Here is a 20332-nt window from a genome sequence, read left to right as displayed (position 1 = left end):
GCTCGGGTCAGAAGGCGGTGGTGATGGTGGCGATCAGCAGGAACCACACTCGAGATCTTCAACCACTTCCCACCCTTTGGTCTCATTTTTAGCCCTTTTATTCTTTGGGCTCTCCTTTGTCTTTGAGAGCAAAACTCTCCTATTGGCCACTGGGAGTCATGAGTTTCCTGTCCAGGACGGTCCAAGGATGACTTGTGCCCCCACATGGGTCCCCTCATCTCCGGGTGTTTTACTTGGCGACATGGTGTTGAAGATATTAATAAAATGCCCGCCTACTCATTTTCTCACGCTGGCTTCCCTTCTAGTCCTCCTCCCACGATTTCCGTTGCTACCCTGGTCGTAAAAACTTTTGGGTATCGTGGTTGGCGAAGGGAGCCTAGCTTGCAGCATTCCTTCATTGTACTTTAATTTCTGCAAATTTAGATATATTCCTAGATAACATTCTTTTGGGCTCCCTGTATGCTGTGTTTCGACAATATGCCACGGATGTACCGTTTTTTTCCTTGGCCCATATGCTATGATGGTCTTCGGGGAAGTTTTTAATCTTGCTTCTCATCAACTATTGGGAAGAAAACAGTTAGCGCGAGAGATTTTTACATTCCCTGGGATACAAACTTCGTTTAGCTATAACGGAAATGTTTCTCTTCATGCTTTAGGCTGCCAATATGATCCCTATGGTTTCACGACTCAGGCCTGCTGTTCTTCTGTTACAATATTAACAGCCGTGTTTTGGTGTAGCTTGGTTATGGTTCCAGGGAAAGCAAAATCCCCGGGCTAACAAATGTTAAAATATTTTCTGCTGGCTTTTCTAGTGCACTTTTTGGCACGGGACTGAGTCAATCTGGATAGGAGAGAGGAGAAACATTTTTGGGCTTTATTTTCACTATGACCGAATGAGTCAGCCTCTGGAAAAGGACACTTGACATAAATATGTGTTGCTTCTTTTGTCAAATTGGAAGAAAAAATTCTAAAAGTAGGGGGGGGGGTTTCCCTCCAAGTGGATTAAAACTCCATTGGTATGATGAAGCAGTGAAAGTGTTAATAATAGACTTGTTACTGATGGGAATTACATAATTGTTCAACCTTGGCAAGGCCTGATCCACTGAGTGCAGTGGCCAAGTTTTTGTAGGTTCCAGTCTACCAAAATCTTATATTGAATAATGGACTTGTTTGAGTTTTCATAACTGAAAATGAAATCTCACATAGGAGATTCAGAAGGAAAGCAAAATATGTAAAACTCCTCCAGATATTGTAAAACATTCTTCTTCTTCCACAGATATCCAAAATGCAGATAGAGAAAGAATATGAAATTTCATTTTAAACTTGTTAAGTTCCACAGGACTAAGATTTGATGCATTGCCGAAGAGATCTGTGAAAGAACTGTAGATCATACCCACCCACTTATATACCTTCATATAAAGAGATAGGAAGCAACTGATCAAAGCAGACTGCAAGTGTGTAATAACAAATTCTTGCATTACTATGAAATTCCAGATATAGGTCTAGAAGCCTCATTTTATGATAGATGTTGATCTGTTGGAATGGATGCAGAGTAACAAGGTTAGTCAAGGACAAAAAAGTCATTTTTTTGTCCTTGACTAACCTTGTTACTCAAAAATAGACATTTTTGCTTTTATCTCAGAACTCAACATATAAGAGCATATAATTAAATTGAAAAAAGATAGTTTCAAGATAAATATGCAAAAAATTTGCTTTCATGAGAGTAACCAATTGTTAGAACAAGCTTCCATCTGGTTTTGTGGAAATGGGTAGCTTGAATAAATTTAATAAGGTTGTTGAGATCATTTGCTACTACTAATACTAATTTGAATACCCTCCTCTCTATTAATTTGTTTGGATTATGACGATTGCACTGTATAATTACATTATCCAGTTGCTGAACAGCCACAACCAATTCGTTTCAGCAACAGTGTGTAATGGTAAATGATACTCCCTCATTACAGTATTCAAAAGTTAGCCAATGCAGTTAATAAATGCACAGCCACTGTCAAACTAGGTCATTGAAGAGAGAAGCTGTTCACAGAAATCTTTCTTTTCTTTCATAGCAAACCTATGCTCCAGTATTATCTACTTGGAAGTTTTGGTGCAAGTTTACAAAATCTCTTTTGAAACTGCAAATTAAGGATTTCAGAAAAAAATTTTATGACTAAAAGAGAAGTCACCATCCCAAATTCTTGGTTTTTATCTTTACAAATGAGATAATTTTACCTTAAAATCTTTACCGTTAACTGTTCACAATCATGATGTCAGAAAAGCTGTCTTGGATTACTTTCTGCTGTACAAAACCCTTTGAAATAATTTAAAAATAAAAGTTAGCACCACTACAACTGTGATCTTATTGTCTGTAATGATTTTTCTATTGTGCAAGACCTATTGAAATAATAATTTATTAATATACTTGCCTCTCCTTTGAAAAAAGTGAGTGTGTTAGTTCTTTGGTGATTATTTAGCATGCCCTTTACATGCACACCTACATGTTTATAGATTTTGAAGCCAGATGTCTGACACGAATTTCACGTATAGAGTTTTGACCAAGTTTGCTGTCATCACAATGTTTTTGTGATATATAACAATGGAGAAATTATTGTCATCAGCATAGTTGCATCATATTTTAGGATCTTTATTGCACTGAATATTTGTTGCATATAACTTGTGTTTAGTCTTATTATATTACTGCTGGGGCAGTGCTTCTGTCTTGCTCTCATGTGCATTTCATTTTTGTTATTGATTTTAGTTAGCGTAAGTCGGAAAGCTTACCTAAAAACTTTACTAATACCAGCTTGAAGTAAATAAACAAAATGAAAATAATGTATGTTGATACACCGGTGAGCCAAAACCTTGAGCAGCGAGCCGTTATGCAAATCAAAGCAACTGCAGGTGAACTACGCTGCGTGGGTGGGTCGAGACATGGTATAAAAACACCTGATACTGAGCTCTGTTAATCAGTGGGAAAAGCAGAGGATTTAAGTGAGTTTGACAAGGGCCAAATTGTAATGGCCAGATGACTGGATCAGAGCATATCCGAAACTGCATGGCTGGTAGGGTGCTCGTGGTCAGCCGTAGTTAGTACCTACCGACAGTGGTCTGAGGAGGGAAAACCCATGAACTGCCGGCAAGGTTTTTGGTGACCACAGCTTATCGATGCTCGATGTGAGCGAAGGCTCTCCCTAATGGTACATGGCAACAGAAGGGCAATTATGGTGCAACTCGCCAGTAATTGGAATGCTGGTGACAGGAGTAATATGTCACAACACACAGTACATCAAACCCTGCTGAAAATGGGGCTGCGTAGCCGCAGGCTCCTCAGAGTGCCCACGGTTCACCGGCAACAGCACCAACAATGGGCATCGAAACTGGACCTTGAGTGATGGGAAGAAGGTTGTCTGGTCCGATGAATCACGTTTCCTCTTGCACCATGTGGACAGCCAGGTATATGTGGGTCATTTACCTGGGGAAGTGATGGCTCCTGGATGCACGTGGGAAGAAAAACAAGCCAGTGGTGGCAGTGTCATGCTTTGGGCGATGTTCTGCTGGGATACCCTGGGTCCAGTCATCCATGTGCTGGGCACTTTGACATCTACCACTTACCTAAACATTATTGCTGACCAGGTATGCCCTTTCATGGCAACAGTCTTCCCCTCTGGCAGTGCTGTCTTTCAGCAGGATAATGCGCCATGCCACACCGCCCGGATTGATCGAAACTGGTTTGTGGAACTTGAGGAAGACCTCCACGTATTGCCCTGGCCTCCAAATTCACCAGACATCAATCCCATCAAGCATCTGGTTTATATTGGAACAGCAACTCCAATCTGCAGCATCTCAACCATAGACCTTACAGGAGTTAAAGGATCTGCTGGTTACATGTTGGTACCAGATACCACAAAACACATTTGGAAATCTTGTAGTGTCCATGCCTCACCAGATACAAGCTGTTTTGGCTGCACGTGGAGGACCAACATCATATTAAGTAGATGGTCATAATGTTCTGGCTCATCGGTGTAATTGTTAATGGTGTTAAAATTTGATTTGATACAATATGGTTAAAATTGATCCATAAAAAGGTTGTTTGATCATAATTTGTTTTTTATGCAAATAACTAGGTGCTATTAGAAAAAACATGATTAGTTTTTTATCTCTTATTTTCCCCACCAAGTTTTATATACTTTGTAACTTATGCAAAGTTTTCTTGCAGTTAACAGGTAGCATAACATCATGTTTCATACTCAGGAGACATTTGATGGTATGGAAGATCTTTGCCCCTAAGCTAGTGTTTGAAGCCATAGGGATGGTTGTAACAGTGATAGCTGCAACAGTAGGTGGCATATTTGCGGTCAGAATTCGAGCCTCATTTCAGAAGCTTATCAGACAAGATATACATCATGTATGGTCTACTTCAAATCTCGATGTTACTTAATCCTGCTGTTTTAATTTTCAGTATAACCTTATAGTAATTAGTGCTGTGATGTTGTTACCAAACCAAAACAGTGAATAATTTTCTTTTAGGTAAAGAAACACTGCCTATCTGTGTAAAAATTTTGTGGCAATTTTTTAAAATAAATGGAGAATTTATATCTAAAAGCCAAAATCTGTATAGGCAGTATACAGATGAATCAGAAAATAATTAAGCCAATTAAAACTTTCTAATTTATTATGGCCTAGTGATATCAAGCATATTTTGCAAAGAGATGCCATGAACACCCGCTTATAGGTATTATGATCAAGTATATACAGTAGATTTAAAATCTTGGTGTTGTCGAGAAATAAATTTTCTCAGATAATCAAAATTCTAATAATCTACAAATTGAAAGATAGACTCATAAATGTGACAAAAATCTAAATTTATTTACATACATAATGTATTCATATTTATATTACAGTGAAATGATATTTAATATATAAATAAGAGTGTCATTCAAAAGTTATATGAATAATAAAGAAACAGCATATTGTCTAATTTTGTTTTATCTTTTCTTAATATGTATCCTCTTGAGTCCTCCATTTTTGAGATGAAGGGAAAATACCTGGGGGAAAAAAAATCATTGTTTTGGCCTTGGAAAAATCCATTTAGAGCTGCCTTGAGATTGTCATCACTTTAAATTGAATGCTCTTACACAGGTTTCTTCAGATTTCTGAAGAGGAGATAATCATTGGGGGCCAAGCCTGGAATATAGGGTGGGTTGTTTCACTCCTGGAATCTACAATCTCTCAGAGCAGTAATTAATTTATGGGACTTGCATACAGGAGCACTGTTTTGAAGAAGCAAGACACATTATCAATTTCCCTATGTGGCCCCCCCTCTTAAATATTTGAGAACAGCACCATCGGAGATTGTCTCATTACATGGCATGTAGTCTATCAAAAGAATTCCTTCCATATCCCAAAAAATTACTCCAGGGGCTCACATCTGATGGGCTTGGCACACCTGGGTGTGCCAAGCCCATACTCTCTCTGGGTAACTCAAAAATTTTTTTTGGCTGGTGCAGCATAAGCCTCGGGCTTCCTTGTGCTATGTGGCTAATAATAAAATGGCCATGATCTTCCTGGTGGAGGGTTGTCCTGAATTTTTTGGTCTTGGTGACTCATGGTGTTTTCATTGTCTAAACTCATTTTGTTTTCTGATCCCAATAAAGAATACATATATCATTGTCAGTTACAATTCATGAAAAAAAAAAAAAAACATTTGCATGATCTGCATCATGCATTGCATCATTCCAGATTTTATCCCTGCACTGTTTCTGAAGAAGTACAAGCATTCTTGGTACCCCATAAGAACTGACCTTTGATGTGATCAAGTGTTTGTGAAGGGTAGTTGGTGCCAGCTCCTTGGCAATATTACATTCTTTGGCAATCCTAAGACACTTTGGTTAGAGGGGATGAACAGTTGATATGGGAGGTGTGTGTGTGTGTGTGTGTTCTGACTGATGCTGTATAGGCTTGTTTTCTTGCATAATTTGCCCTACTAATACTTTAATATATCTGTTCTGCATAACCAGGCCTTCAGTTTTTAGGCATATTTCTGGAGGTGTCGCTCTCACTGATCATCCTGAACGGGGCCATCTTCTATGGATTCTGGTTCCAGGAACAGCATTTTTATATACAGATTTCATGTGTTCATGAAAAACGTTTGGTCCATTCTCTTTTGTAAAAAAGAAATTGATGGCCCAGTGTGACAGTTTGTGACAATCGGGTTTACCTTAGGGTAGGCTACTTTAAATCTCTTCTTTTCTTCCATACTCCACTTGTATTGAGCTGGACCTGTTCAAATAATATGGACATTTATGAGACTACCTTGACTATAAATATCAGGCATATTTATAGTCAAGATAAATTAATGAACGCCCCTTATTTTTCTTTTACAAGTATTAATACAACAAAGTTCACTTTTCCTTCCTGTAAAGCACTTTTTGAAGCATTATACTGTCGCCAAAAATAGTGTGTCCTTGAATTTGAGCAGAGACTCATTAATAAGCACCTTTCTCACATTTGATGATGAAGTTGATATTCAAAAGAAAGAACAGTTATTTGTTATTTTAGCATAATGGCAGACAAAAAAAAAAAAAAAAAACTATGAGAAGAATGTTAAAATTAACCATACAAGGTGTGAATAAAAAGTTTCTGGACTGACTTTGAAATTGCATGTCGTAGTGAGATGTGACTTGACACAAGATGTTATGTGTTATCTATACATAACACACGAATCATCCATTTATTTACAGTCATTCTGAATTAGTGCACAGCACATTGAACAGGTGTTTAATGTGTTTTTGTCACAATTTAAGATAAATCATTTTACTGAGCAGGAAATTTGATTTCAAATTTGTGCAGCAGAAACCCAAAAATCTTCAAGCACCTTTTGGAGAAGATACTGTCTGTGTCATTTAAAGACTTTTCAGTGGTTTAAAAGGTGGCTGCCTGTTTTGAAGATTATCTTTGCTCTGGCTGCCCTTTAACTTCAAAAAACAGTGATTCTATCACTCATGTTGTGATTTGATCATATAATCTGCGATTAATGTCCATGAAGTAGCTCGTGAAATTTATCTCTTTTGGGACATTTTAGACAGGTAGATTGACATTTCAAGATTTGGGAATGTGATGCATTTTAGCTAAATTTATGCCTTGCATCCTCACTGATAAAGAGAGCAGAGAGTTCTCATATGTCAGGACCTTCATCTACATGCTGCTAACCCACACTTTGTTTTTCCCCATCATTACTGGGGACAAATCGCAGATGTCCCCAGTAATGTATAGCTATGACCTGGAAACAAAGGCACAATCTTCTCAGTGGAAGATTGTCTTCTCCAAGGCCAAAAAAAACTGGAAAAGCTCTATACAACTGCCAATTCCCTGAAGCATCCCTACACACTCAGAACTTTCCATTCAAGAATGTATTGCAAAGCAGCCTACATTGGAACTAATGATATTAAGAGTATGAGATCTGAGGACTTAGTTAACAAGTACAAGGCAAGGCAATGTTGGCAAAAAGTTGCAAGTTAGGATTGAATTTGAAAGTGTCTGCCCAGACATGATAGGAGGAGTATGTGCTGAGAGCCATGTCCATCACTACAGCCCTGGAGAGAATATGCAAGGCTCATGGGGTAGAATTTTTCTCAGCATGATCTGTGCTTATTAACAGGAGAGACTATTTTTACAGGGATGGGATACACTCATATAGATGGGGTGCAAGAATATTTTCTGATGCTATCAAGGCAATGAAGATAGATTCGGAAAATGCTAGCTTGAAGGGTACACAGGATAATAGTTTAACTAGAGCCACTTGCTACTGTTGGTACATACAGTAGCCTAGAAAGCAAGGTGTCTAGGATTTCAGGCCCTGCTGTGGGTTACATTCATGGAACAAATGAATACATGGGATGTTTTAGGGTGACTAAGAGTAAGAACACTTGCATATATACTTGCTTGTACAGTAATGCTAGGAGCATTGTAAATAAATTTGATGAATTAAAAGTACTGATTAAGTCATCAAATGCAGACATTGTAGGAATAGCAGAGACGCGGTGTCACTCAGACATAAGTGATGCTGAACCTGAATATGGGGAGTACAATGTACATAGGAAGGACAGACAGCACAGAAGAAGCAGAGGGGTTATGCTCTAATAGGATTTGCTCTAATAATTTCTAATAGAAATTATGCTCTAATTTCTAAGTCTAATAGGAATAATTAAGGATATTAAATCTAAGGCAGTGCATCCAGTTGACTTGGATGACAAGGGCAATGTTGAGTCAGTTTGGTGTGATATAAGCACTAGAGAAAAAAAATTGAGAGTAGGAATGTGTTATAGGTGTAATGACTGTGATGAGTATACCAAACAGCTATACAGTAGACTCTCGATTTTCTGGGATAGATGGTAAAAAAACAAATCCCGGATAATCGATTTCCCGGTTAATCCAAAAATACAGAAGTCCTTGATATACGTAATAGTAACATAAGACGTAACTTCTTCGTCGACTTTTAAGTATTTGCATTAATATCTATAGCTTCAGTTGTGTGGGTTTTATGTTAAAGTGTGCATCCCCTTAACAGAAATCTTCAGTCATAAAAAAAAACTATAAATAAATTGTAAGAATCTTCTCTTCTTTGCTATAAAAAATTGCTTTTTACTCCGTATCTCACTTGTACAATTTGTGCGTGCTATGAGCGACGTTGCTTATTATTATTATTTTTTTGTTTTAAATTAAAAAAAAAATTATGTAAATCCGTAGTTGTGAAAGTCGGGGACTTATTGTATCGAAAAATGTTCAGCAACCTATGTAAAAAGTATGGCGATAGGTAAAAAATGAAAAAAACTTATCACACACGTTTGTCCAATACGATGCTTCCCTTTATTTTTTGCGATGTCGATTTTAAATCTAATAACTTCCCTTTATTTTTTATGATGTTGCATGTGGTTTGGTCACCAACATTACATTATAATGGTTCCTTAGAGATTTAACGGATGCACCATTTTCAAACTTTTGAAGAGTAACATAAGACGTTTAACTGAAAGTAACATGTTTAACTGAAAGCGCAACTATTTTGCGTTTACCCATCATTTTTGCGATTTCTAAACAAAAAATATATATATATTTACTATAAAAAAATTTCGACATCCCTGACATAACGAAACAAAACTTGTCTTTTTGCAGTGCAACGGAACATGACAATTGACGTGACGCACGAAAACAAGCTAAACATTTGGTCTCGTTTTTTTTTTTTTTTTTAATTTGGAGTCATGAAGTGTCTCGGTTAATCTGATCCTGGTAAATCGAGAGTCTGCTGTACAGGAAATAAAGTGGGCCAGCAAATCACAATGTCTTATATTGGGAGATTTTAATTTTCCAGATCTTGACTGAAATTTGTGTGTTGGTCACTCACTAGCAAGACTTTTGTGGATTTCTTGGATGGCTGTTTTCTACAGCACCATGAATAGGTAACAACAATCTTCTCTATTGGGGAAGCGTTGCCTATTAGAGGAATATACGAGCTTTGAGTGTGAGTTGAAGGAGCAACTGTCCCTTTCTTCCTTCTACGGCATTTCCTTCCTCTACCTCTCCTACATCTTTATCTCTTTTCTAAGTCTAATAGGAATAGTATGAGGATAACGGAGAACTTTAACCCATACCATATTTCAAAACAGTGCCGTCTGGGTGGTGGCATCCGATGAGAATAAGTAAAATAGTCTTCTCCTATGGTGAAGAGTTTCTTATTTGAGGTAGTGCAATATCATGGCAACTCGTTGTGAAGGTATTCACAATATGTAATACATAATAATGCATACATACATAATATCACAATACATAATAATGCCAATCTTATAACTATTTAGTAGTTAGCTGCGAGCAGATCTGATGCATATGCACTAACTTGTAGGCATGTTAACTCATTACGCAACTTGAGGCTTTTGCCCTAAAATGCAACATAAGCTGAATGTTAATGGCATTCTTCCGTGTGATGAGAACCCCCCCAAAGCTTAAAGTCTCTTTGAAGGGACACAGATTTGCAAAGACTGAAGAAATTATTCAGACTGGAACTATTCGCAATTCCAAGGAGACTATTTTGAAGGAGGTCCATCTGAGTACAGAGAAGGGCAACAAGATTAGTGAATGGAATGAAGGGTTGCTCTTACGAAGAAAGGCCTAAGTTTTGCAGATTACAGTGTCTGGAGACCAGGTACCTGCGAGGTGATCTGATTGAGGTGTATAAAGCCTTGAATGGTTTGAGCATGCTCAATGCTGATGGGATTCTTTTTCTTGCTCAGAATAATCACCTGAGAGGGCATAAAATCAAATTGAGGAAAGACAGTTGTAGGATAGATGTGCAGAAGTTTGCCTTTGGCCAGCGGGTAGTTGATTGGTGGAACAGACTTCCATCTTTTGTTGTGGAAGTTGATAGCCTAAATAAATTTAAGGCTTAGCTGGAGGGGTTATATGGGAGTGGTTTTTTTTTTGGCTGATGCTGCATAAGCTTGCTTTCTTGCATCATATGCCTCTAAGTAGCTGGTAAGTTTCATCACTTCACAAATATTACTTCAGTCCTTGAACTTTTTGATTACACCTTATATACTGGTATCAGTGACGGATTAAGGCCAAGTGATGCCCTGAGCACAGCCCAACAACAGTGCCCCCTCAGCTCCTCCATTGCTTAACTTACAAGACATTAAGACTCAATAAGTGCTAAATGTGAGATAAGAGTTTGAAATTTTATAACCCTTTTTCAGTTTTCTTCTAGGCAAGACCCCACAACTATATTAAATAAAAACTTTTTTTATTATTATTATTATTATTATTATTATTAATAGCCATATGGTGTGCAAGGAAGCCTAAGGCTTATGCTGCACCAGCCAAAAAAAAAATTCCCACGTTACCCTGAGAGAGAGAGAGAGAGAGAGAGAGAGAGAGAGAGTAAAAGCGAATCACCAAGAAATTGAAGAATGATGATATCCAGCTCAGGACCCTGGGTTGCCAAGCTCATACTCACCAGATGTGAGCCCCTGGGGTAACTAAAGCAAGGCGCTCAAACGTAATCAAATGGACACATGCAGCCTTCTAGTTAATTTTCCGCTTTTGGTTTTTTAAATTTTTATTTATTTAAAAAAACACTAAATAGCAGTAAAAAAATGTAAGCAAAGATTTACCTATAGATTTATATTTATTTACTTTTTAAAATGTTTTCTTCGAGATTTTTTAATTGCATGTCTTTGACCAAGTCCTCAAAACTAATTTAATATAACAAATCTGCTTCTATACTTAGCAGAGACAAGGCATCCAATCTGTCTTGTCGCATAAGACAATCTGTTCTCTTGGGATTTTTAATGTGGTTGAGTTGAGAAAATGAATGCTTAGCTGTGCAATTTGTAACTATTAATGTTAAAAAAATATGCAAGGCAATATCTAATCTGGAAATGCACAATCAATTTTGTCTTCTACAATTATTTTATAAAGTTTAGCATGACCGAATCTGGTTGTTACGCTTTTTGTTGCACTGAACTTATGGTGCACATATGCATGAAACTACTGAAGTTCAGCAAAGAGATTATTGTCCAAGTCTTCTGTGTAAGCATCAATTAGTTTTTGAGAGCAGTGAGAGTACCTTTCAGTTTTAGCATATGAAGTGACATTATTTGGTGCATCACTTAGAAATTAAAAGCTGTCTTCTATTTCTTTGTACACCTCTCCTCTTCTTCTCATCTCAGTTTCTAGTTTGTCAATAATTGGGTAAAAGGTGGTGAGCCAAATTTATCTCTGGCATTCAGATCTACTTCTGGTGCATCTCCGTCATTGGTCATTCTTTCTGATAAGTTTGCGAGTTTAAATGGCCTTGTAATCAACATCTGGTAGTACAGTAGACTCTCGATTTTCTGGGATTGATGGGAAAAAAAAAAAAACATCCTGGATAACTGATTTCCAGGTTAATCCAAAAATACAGTAAGTCCTCGACATACATAAGAGATACGTTCCAGGACTTCTTACATAAGCAGAGTTTTACGTAACTAGGGAATGACTAATAAAATATTGCTACTACAGGGGATCCTCGTTATCCGAGGAAAATTGGTTCCAGAAATTTTCACTTAAAACGGGGACCAAATTTTCGTAATGTTTATTATTTAAATAATAAAACTAAATGCAACCAGCCATAATATTTTAAGAGTTTAAGATTCTACCTCTATATAATATCGGTGTAGATACACCATAGACATCTCTTAAAGAAAACTATAATAGTAGTGTAAAGGGCATTATCTCATATTGTGCTCATCCTTATGATGCCCTTTACACTACTATCATAGTTTTTTATTTAAGAGTTGTCTATAGTGTATCTATACCAGTATTATATAGTAATGTTTTTTATGTACTTGTACATAGTAAAAAATGAATGAAAGAACTGAAAAATGGAAAAATTATTTTATTAGACATTTTTTATTATAATATGTTGCACAATATAAGGTAAAGTTTTTTGAAGTTACACTATTTTTCAGTTGTACGAATAAAGAATGAATCCAGAGTTATTCTTGTTTTTTTTAGATTTTTTTTTTTTTTTTTGGTGGTAGTTGGCGCGTCGGCTTCTGTGGCCATAATGTACCTCCCAAGGTTTTTGCAGTACTTTGATCCAAGCCCGAGGCGGGATTCAAACCCGCGACCTTTGGGTTGCCAGGCAGGTACTTTACTCACCCGGCTAGCCCGGTTGGCAATTTTTTTAGATAAAATTGTGTTGTCGCATATAGTTATTTCTTTAACTTTGCACTTAATTTTTGTTGTATGATCGTGAACAAGATCATTCTCACAAAAAATAAGATTCAAGTGCTTGGTCAATTTTCTCAAGGGAAAAGCTTTAATTCTTTAATTTTCAAGTCCTCGTAACTGCGGGGACTTGGATAATGAATACTCAGATACAGGGGACGCTATGTATATCCCTGATATGCCAAAATTACAAAAACCACATAATATCCTCAGAAGAATGAAAAAAAATAGCTATATATTTTTCAATTAATTAGTTATATATTTTTAATTAGTTCAATTAAAAACTTTATTTGGGGACAGCAGTGAAGTAGCCGGAGTGGCACATAAGAAAAGAAAACATAAAAGGAAGATAAAACATGTTATTGTACAGTAAAAACCAATTTGTATTTCGTAGCCTTGGTTATTACAGTTGACTTCATTGGTGCCGATCACTTTACTGTTTCTTGTATTCTGTCTTTCTTCTTTATTGTGTTCACTGCTGCCACTGACAAATTGAATTCTGCACGATACTTGTTAATGTTTGGCCATTTTCATACATCCTTATTATTTTAATTTTCTGATTCAACTCGATTGCTTTCCTTTTCTTGACAGATTTACTAGTACCGCTGTCACTTATTCTCTTAGTTGGCACCATGATAACAGTCAAAATTAAATTTTCTGAAAAGAACTTCACAGGGTTAAGGTGAAAACTCACTATTATCACCCCATGCAAGCTCACATTTTACTAAAGCATATTTCTAGATGACTGCCAAAAACAATTTGCACTTCCTGGTTTATTGGGCTTTTTTGTTAGCATAATCTATTATAAACAGGTTGTAAACTCGATTTTATTGCAGTTGTGATAATACCGATAACTTTAATTCTGTGGGGTTGTACATTATTATAGTGAAACTCTTGTCGCAAGCCCAAAACTTGTCTGCGAGTTAAGTATGTTAGCATAGAGTCTCGGTGAGTAGTGCTTCTTTCGTGATGAGCAATTACACTAGTATTTTGCCAGTCACTGAACCCTTCTCTTTCAACAAAACATGAGGAACATTTAGGAGCAAAAAGTTACATACAAAACAGCAGACTGACCCTGTTGATGGTGAATACAATAACCACTCTCTTGTATTGCTCACCATTGGCTTTTAACCTAAAGAAATGTTTTTGTGAACAGTATCTTGTTTGTTTGCCACTTTTGAAAGTTTGACAAGATTTGCCATGTGACCATTGTGGTGTTGACAGTCATGGATCTGCAAGCAATTCAATAAGCCACATCATCAGCAGAAAAATCTCGCCACAACCCTGTATCTTTTCCTTTATTTATTTCATCTTTTTCAGACTGAATCATTTCACTTTGAGCAACCTTTTAAACTTCAGACATGCTTGAAGAGCAATTTGCCTCAGTATTTATACTACATATATCAAGAGAATTTATGGGCAAAGTGAGACTCATGCCCGTTGAGCCATCCTGTGACACCTCAACATCATTGTGATGTTCTGACCTTGAAGTTGACCGAGCAGTACTGATAGGTGTAGAGCTTTGTTCATCTTCAATCATGTCATAGTCAGATATTGTACAAGTAGCTTCTGATGGTGGAGATCTGTTTTGGTTTGGAAGATTAGGTTGTGTAACTTTTGTGAAGAATCAACAGCTTTCTTTTTGTTGATTCTTTTTAGCCAGTTTTTTTTTTTTTTTGCACCACTCAATTGAACACATTTCATCTTGGGTCTGAAAATTACAGAATAAATGTTAAAAAATACACATGAAACTCGCAAAAGCTATTTTAAATTTGCAATAAATACACTAATTTGAGAATGGAATTTGTTTAACCTTCAGTATCACGACAAGAGTGATTTATTTTATTTTTTTTTTTTATTTTTTTTTTAACAATGCGGAGAAAAGTCGAACACAGCAGGTAAGAACAATAACAAAAAATCCAACTAAAGCAGCATGTAGCAGTGAAAGAGTTAAACTTGCCATGATAGCTAGAGAAAAAACTGTGATGCCCCCTTTCCCTTGGTACCCTAAGTAGATGCTTAATTTGCTTATTGATTAATCCCGCCTGTATAAGGTGAATTAGTAGGCAGAAATTCTGGGAATTTCATGAGTTACTATTCAGTAGTAAAATTGAAAGATTGTTGATTATGATAGAATAGTTAGTAGGCAGAAAGCAAAGGTGGGAATGAATTTTCTGAGAAGTTTAAGGATCTTATCTATAGTAACAGAGTGCACTATGGCCATTAATGCCCATGCACCTAAAAAATTCTCAAACAAACTATAGTAACACAAAATGTAGACAAATATGTGAATATTAGACTTCACATATTTCTTTCTGTTATACAGCTCAGACCACCTTAGATTTCCTGGAGTATAAGGACTCTGGTTAATCTGGTCCTGGATAATTGCAGTACCACTGTACTCAATCATGAAAAGCATTATATTGGATAGAGGAAAAAAAATATAGTTGTTTAAGATTCAGATATTAGAATTTGTAGAAGAATTTTTTTTCTCCCATTACAAACTTAAATTTAATGTTTTTTTTTTAACAGACATTAAATAAGCTATGATGTTTTATAGAAAAGAACAATGAATAATTTTGTCTGCTTCTGTTATTATGAGTATTAAGTTTTATTAAGGTATTTTGCATAGCTGTAAGTCAAATGTGGATTTCTCCAATAGGTTAATGAAACACCCACTTTGAGCCCCACAATTTAAAAGCCTCCACACACACTTCGCAAAAAATATTAAATTGAATAAAACATTAAAAATAATATTTTATAGTAATAAGTAGTTGTGTACAATAAGAAATGACAAGAAGAGATGGTACTGCAATTGCATTGCTCATCATTTATGATACTTTACTAACTCATTCCAATTGGACGGCAAAATTTCTATTTCTTTTATTTTGAATATTTAATGCCTAACTTTCAAAACTACTCCATAAATCATTAACTAGAAACAAAGTGCTGTTTATTTATATATATATATATGGGTAAATATATATGTATATGGGTAAATAAATATATATATATGGGTAAATAATGGATTTTTATATATATATGGGTAAATAAATATATATATATGGGTAAATAAATATATATATATGGGTAAATAAATATATATATATATATATATATATATATATATATATGGGTAAATAATGGATTTTTATATATATATATATATATATATATATATATATATATATATATATATATAAAAAATCCATTATTTACCCAATTTTATGCATTTATTATTATTTATTAACATGTATCATTCATTTTTTAATTTTAAGCATGTTAATAAATTTTTTTTGCATTAAGCTCTGTTTCATTTTTGGATATAATCAAACTTATTTAGATGAATAAATAGGACACCCAAAAAGGGCAGCACATAATGCCCAGTGAACTATAAATGTGCCTCTGCTGTAAGTTAAGATAAAGAACAGTTTCATATTATACAAAATTAATAAATGAAAGGTGAACCGAAATTGTCATGTTTTTACACTTTCATTGCTACACCCACCTATCCACCAAATCATAGCTGACTAGTTTTTTGCGTAATTGTATTGACTGATATGTTTATTTGGCAAATGATGTTTTATTTTCTGAAGACCTAAATGCATTCTTTTCATGTGTAAATTACTAAAAGAATCTCAATTTATCTAGCATTGGAGCTCATTTTCCTTCCATATATATTAAAGCCATGCTTTGTGCAATGAATTCCTGTGGGGGTAAAGCACAGAAATTTGTGTAGCCCCATGTGCATTCATTTTGCAAATCATGTATAATCATATAGTTGTATATGATTATGTACAACTAGGGCTCACAATACCGGTATTTTAAATTTATGAAACTGGGATACCGGTATTCCAAAAAAAAAACATTTTTCGCAATAAATTTTGATGACAATTAGGTGCAATAAAATAAGGAAAAAACAAGTAATTACTTGAGTTCACATTTTAAATCAAACTTTAATTATAATAATAAATATTCTAGCAAAAATTATTAAACATTTAGTTATTCTAAAAACAAAAAAATAAGCATCCACACTCCATGTCCGAATAAAGTGAGCTCTTTAGAAACTCAAGCGTTATCGTTTAAACTGAATCTAATTTTGGTACGTATTTAATTAGCGGCAGAAAATGCTCTTTTGGGTTCTATGCAAGTTGGTGCTTTGTACTGAGATAGTCATAGACGAGTTGCAGTTAACCCTCCCCTTATTCCCTCATCTTCAAAAAATCTTATTTCCTTTTTGACTTTTTATGGCACTATATCCGTATTAATGAAAGAAAGGGACTGGCAGTTAAGCTTGGTGAGGAAACTAAATCTAAGTTGGGGGGGGTTGTTTATTTATTTATTAATTTTTATTTCCCTGTACCTTAGTATCGCTGTCAGTGGCCATTGTTATGATTTTCACACAGCAGCACCTCTCAAGCACTAATGCCCACAAGCTACCTGACTGCGTTAAAAAATTAGAATTTGCAGGAGCTGAGAGGGATATCCCCCCCCACACACACGAATATATATGTTATATGTGAGCTGTCAGTTTCTCAAGAGCAATGACACAAATATAAAACAAAAGTCATTTATCATACAAAACTACTTACAAGTATATACATAACTGGTATTCATTTACATGTTATCATTTTCATAAAATTTCTCTATTTCTCTCTCAACTCTCTCTACAGCTGCAAACACTAAATTAATTCAATCTTAATCACTTCCTCATATTTCTCTCGTCACAACATCAATATCAATTTTCTTTACATTTCTTTACAAAATAATCTCCCACTTAATCTAAGTACCATTTCCAAAACAACACAGTTCAGAGGACTTGCCTTCCTTCTCTTTCACAGTGGGATTCCTTTGTGCGGATTCCTTCCAAGGAGTGCGGTAATCTCTCTCTCTCTCTCTCTCTCCCCTTAGTTGAACTCTACATCTCTGCTGTATAGCTCTTCCAGTACTACCTTATTTCGGGATTTTGAGAACAGTTCTCTGTTAATACTGAAGAAAATTACCACAGCAATAGTAGCAGCTAGGACACAATCTGACTGGCTTGTTATTCAATTTCCAGATTAACTTCTAGCACAGGAATATTCCCTGCAGAAGCCTTCACTATAAAACTGGACACTCCCAGAACTGGACCAAAACTGAACCCAGAACTACAATTGGAAGTCTCCAACCCCTCCGAACAACAACTACAAACCCCTCTTTTGATGCAGTACCTTATTTATTTCCTTCTCATTTATTTATTGAATTGATTGCAAGTTACAATCATCCCTTGTACTACTTTGTTATATACAAGCTTATGGTTGTATATAAGGTTGTATATAAAAAAAAAGGGAGATACGTAAATGCATTTGCACATATTTGCGTATCTCTCCCTATCTAATTTAAACCGTACCCAATAACGGTGTTATTCTTTAAACTCACTCTTCTTCCTTTGGTGGGAAAAACAGAATATTTTTCCCACACAACGAAATGCTTTTATCTTTTATCTCAAGGTCACCTGTTCACAATACCTTTGAACTGCTCCATACCGACACCCTTTACCAAAATGCACTAAGTGTCGCATCCTCAAGTACCGGTGTAATAGAGGGATTAAACTATTATTCAGAAGCTTTTAATTTTAACCCTTCTGCACCTGCCGTACCATTGTTCACCATATTCCTTAATTGCCCTACCAGGTCTACTCCCACAAATGGAAATATTTCCGTAATGATGGTTTTGGTTATTCCTTAAGTGCTTTACTTCCACACACGCGCACTCTACATACTAAGAGAAATATATTTGTAAGATTTTGTCTTGTGGTTTCATGACGTTTTCAGGTTTCCATTGAATTTGTACTGTGTATAACTATCCCTCATTTGCAAATTCAGCAGTATTAATGATTTGTCCTTGTCGATTTTATAACCTTTATGTGAATAAATCGTGGATAATTATTTTTTAAATCAGTACCGAAAAACCGGTACTTTTGTATCAATACTGGGATTTGAATACCGGAAAAAAATAACTGGAATCTCGGTACTGTAAGTACAACTGTGGTAAACTGCATACCATTGGGGAGTACTTGATGTGAATACAGTGGGCCTAACATCCAATGGTGATTTGTTCCGAGATTCGTTCTAAACTATTGGCAGGCGACCCCAACAACACATAGGTATTTCTTACATGTTATAGTTGATTTTTACATTAAAAATGAGTGTTTTATAAAGATTATTTAATAAATAGTTATAAAACATCTTAAAAGAAAAACCAAACAATAAATTAGAATTTACTTTAGACTTGAAGTGCAGGGCTGATGAAATCAAGGGTGATGTAGTGGTGGTGGGGTTAGATCAGACATCATGTGTCTTTTCAGTCTTTTGTGTTTTGCTGCTGCTGGCAAAGAAACTGTCCAAAGTGGACTTTTTTTTTTACGACTTTTTTATAGTCTCCTCAAGTAAGAAATGACTTCATCTTCCATTTTTCACATCATGAGTTCAGTGTTTTCAATGTTGGGGTGTTTTTTTTACAACTTCTTAAATGCTCCCAACAAGAAATGACAGTCCAACTCTTCAGCTGACACTTTTTGGGTGTCTTCCCCTTCCTCTCCAGAGTCACTCTTTGTAATTTTCTCTAACTCTTCTAGCTACTCTGTCATTAGTTCATGCCCATGAGCATCAGTAAGATCCTCTACGTCAACCTCCAGACCCATTGATTTACCAAGAGTGACAATATCATTTGTCAAAGCACCATCATCTTCAAATCAGTCAAAGTTATGGATGATTAAAGGCCAGATGTTTTTCCAGGCTGAATTTAAGCATCTGGTGGAAGCATCATTCCAAGAACTTATGATTAGCCTCACATGTCCAGGATGTTGAACTTTGAATGTGACGGCATTTTCAAAAGAGGTTGCTGCAAAGCAGCTTGCAAACATTTTTTTGGAATAGATTTTCTTTTAGTTTGTATTACTTTCTGGTCCATTGATTGAAGAAGAGGAGTGGTATAGTGTATAAGTGTATTTAGGGTCTAACGTTTCCCCCATCTCCACATAATTTACGTGTGATGCAGTACACTGTACAGGCCAGAGATTTAAAAGTGTATGGATATTGTTGTGTGTAGTGTTGTGTACCGTTGTTCTTCTGACTATTTAGCTGCTGGGTCCCAACGTTGCCCACTCCGAGCCCTGTGGAGGCAGACTATGTACACCAGTAATTTGTTTTACTCTGGCAGGCTCTGCCACCTAATTTCATGAGATTTCACTGGCTAGGGCCTATAAAAAAAAAAATAAAAATTTGGGGAGATAATGCTAGAATTGGAAAAGCCTGGTGAATGTGGTTTAATTTTATCAAATTTAAATTTGGATGTGTGGGACATGCGCTAGTGTATAGACAGAGTAGGGGAGAGAGACTGAAGGCGGGGGGGGGGGGGGGGGGGGGAGTCAGAAGTATGGAGACGGAAAGAGAAGACGACCTCAATGATTGCCAGTGGGCCCATTCCCCACCAGGAGAGAGTAGGGGGATGGCAGGAAAGGAAGGAGACAACAGATTGTCCCCCACCACCAGGATAAGGAAAGAAAGTGGGCAAGGCTAGGTGCCCTACCCAGATCGCC

General features: G+C 36.0%; 1 protein-coding gene across 3 annotated transcripts in view; it reads left to right on the top strand.

Moving 5' to 3' along the window:
* The window catches only part of PIG-O (phosphatidylinositol glycan anchor biosynthesis class O), a 145493-nt gene extending 140995 nt beyond the window's left edge, over positions 1 to 4498 (top strand). For all 3 annotated transcript variants that reach the window (XM_090372867.1, XM_090372864.1, XM_090372866.1), the window contains exon 7: positions 4214 to 4498. In XM_090372867.1, coding sequence (XP_090228993.1) covers positions 4214 to 4435 — 222 coding nt within the window. In that variant the 3' untranslated portion in view covers positions 4436 to 4498. The remainder of the gene's footprint in view (positions 1 to 4213) is intronic.
* Positions 4499 to 20332: the final 15834 nt, after the last annotated feature.

The sequence above is a fragment of the Mastigoproctus giganteus genome, chromosome 4, assembly GCF_048544385.1.
Source record: "Mastigoproctus giganteus isolate SK-2022 chromosome 4, ASM4854438v1, whole genome shotgun sequence".
Taxonomy (NCBI): Eukaryota; Metazoa; Arthropoda; class Arachnida; order Uropygi; family Thelyphonidae; genus Mastigoproctus; species Mastigoproctus giganteus.
The sequence above is the reverse complement of the archived record's forward strand: the minus strand, read 5'-3'. Positions and strand labels throughout refer to the sequence as shown.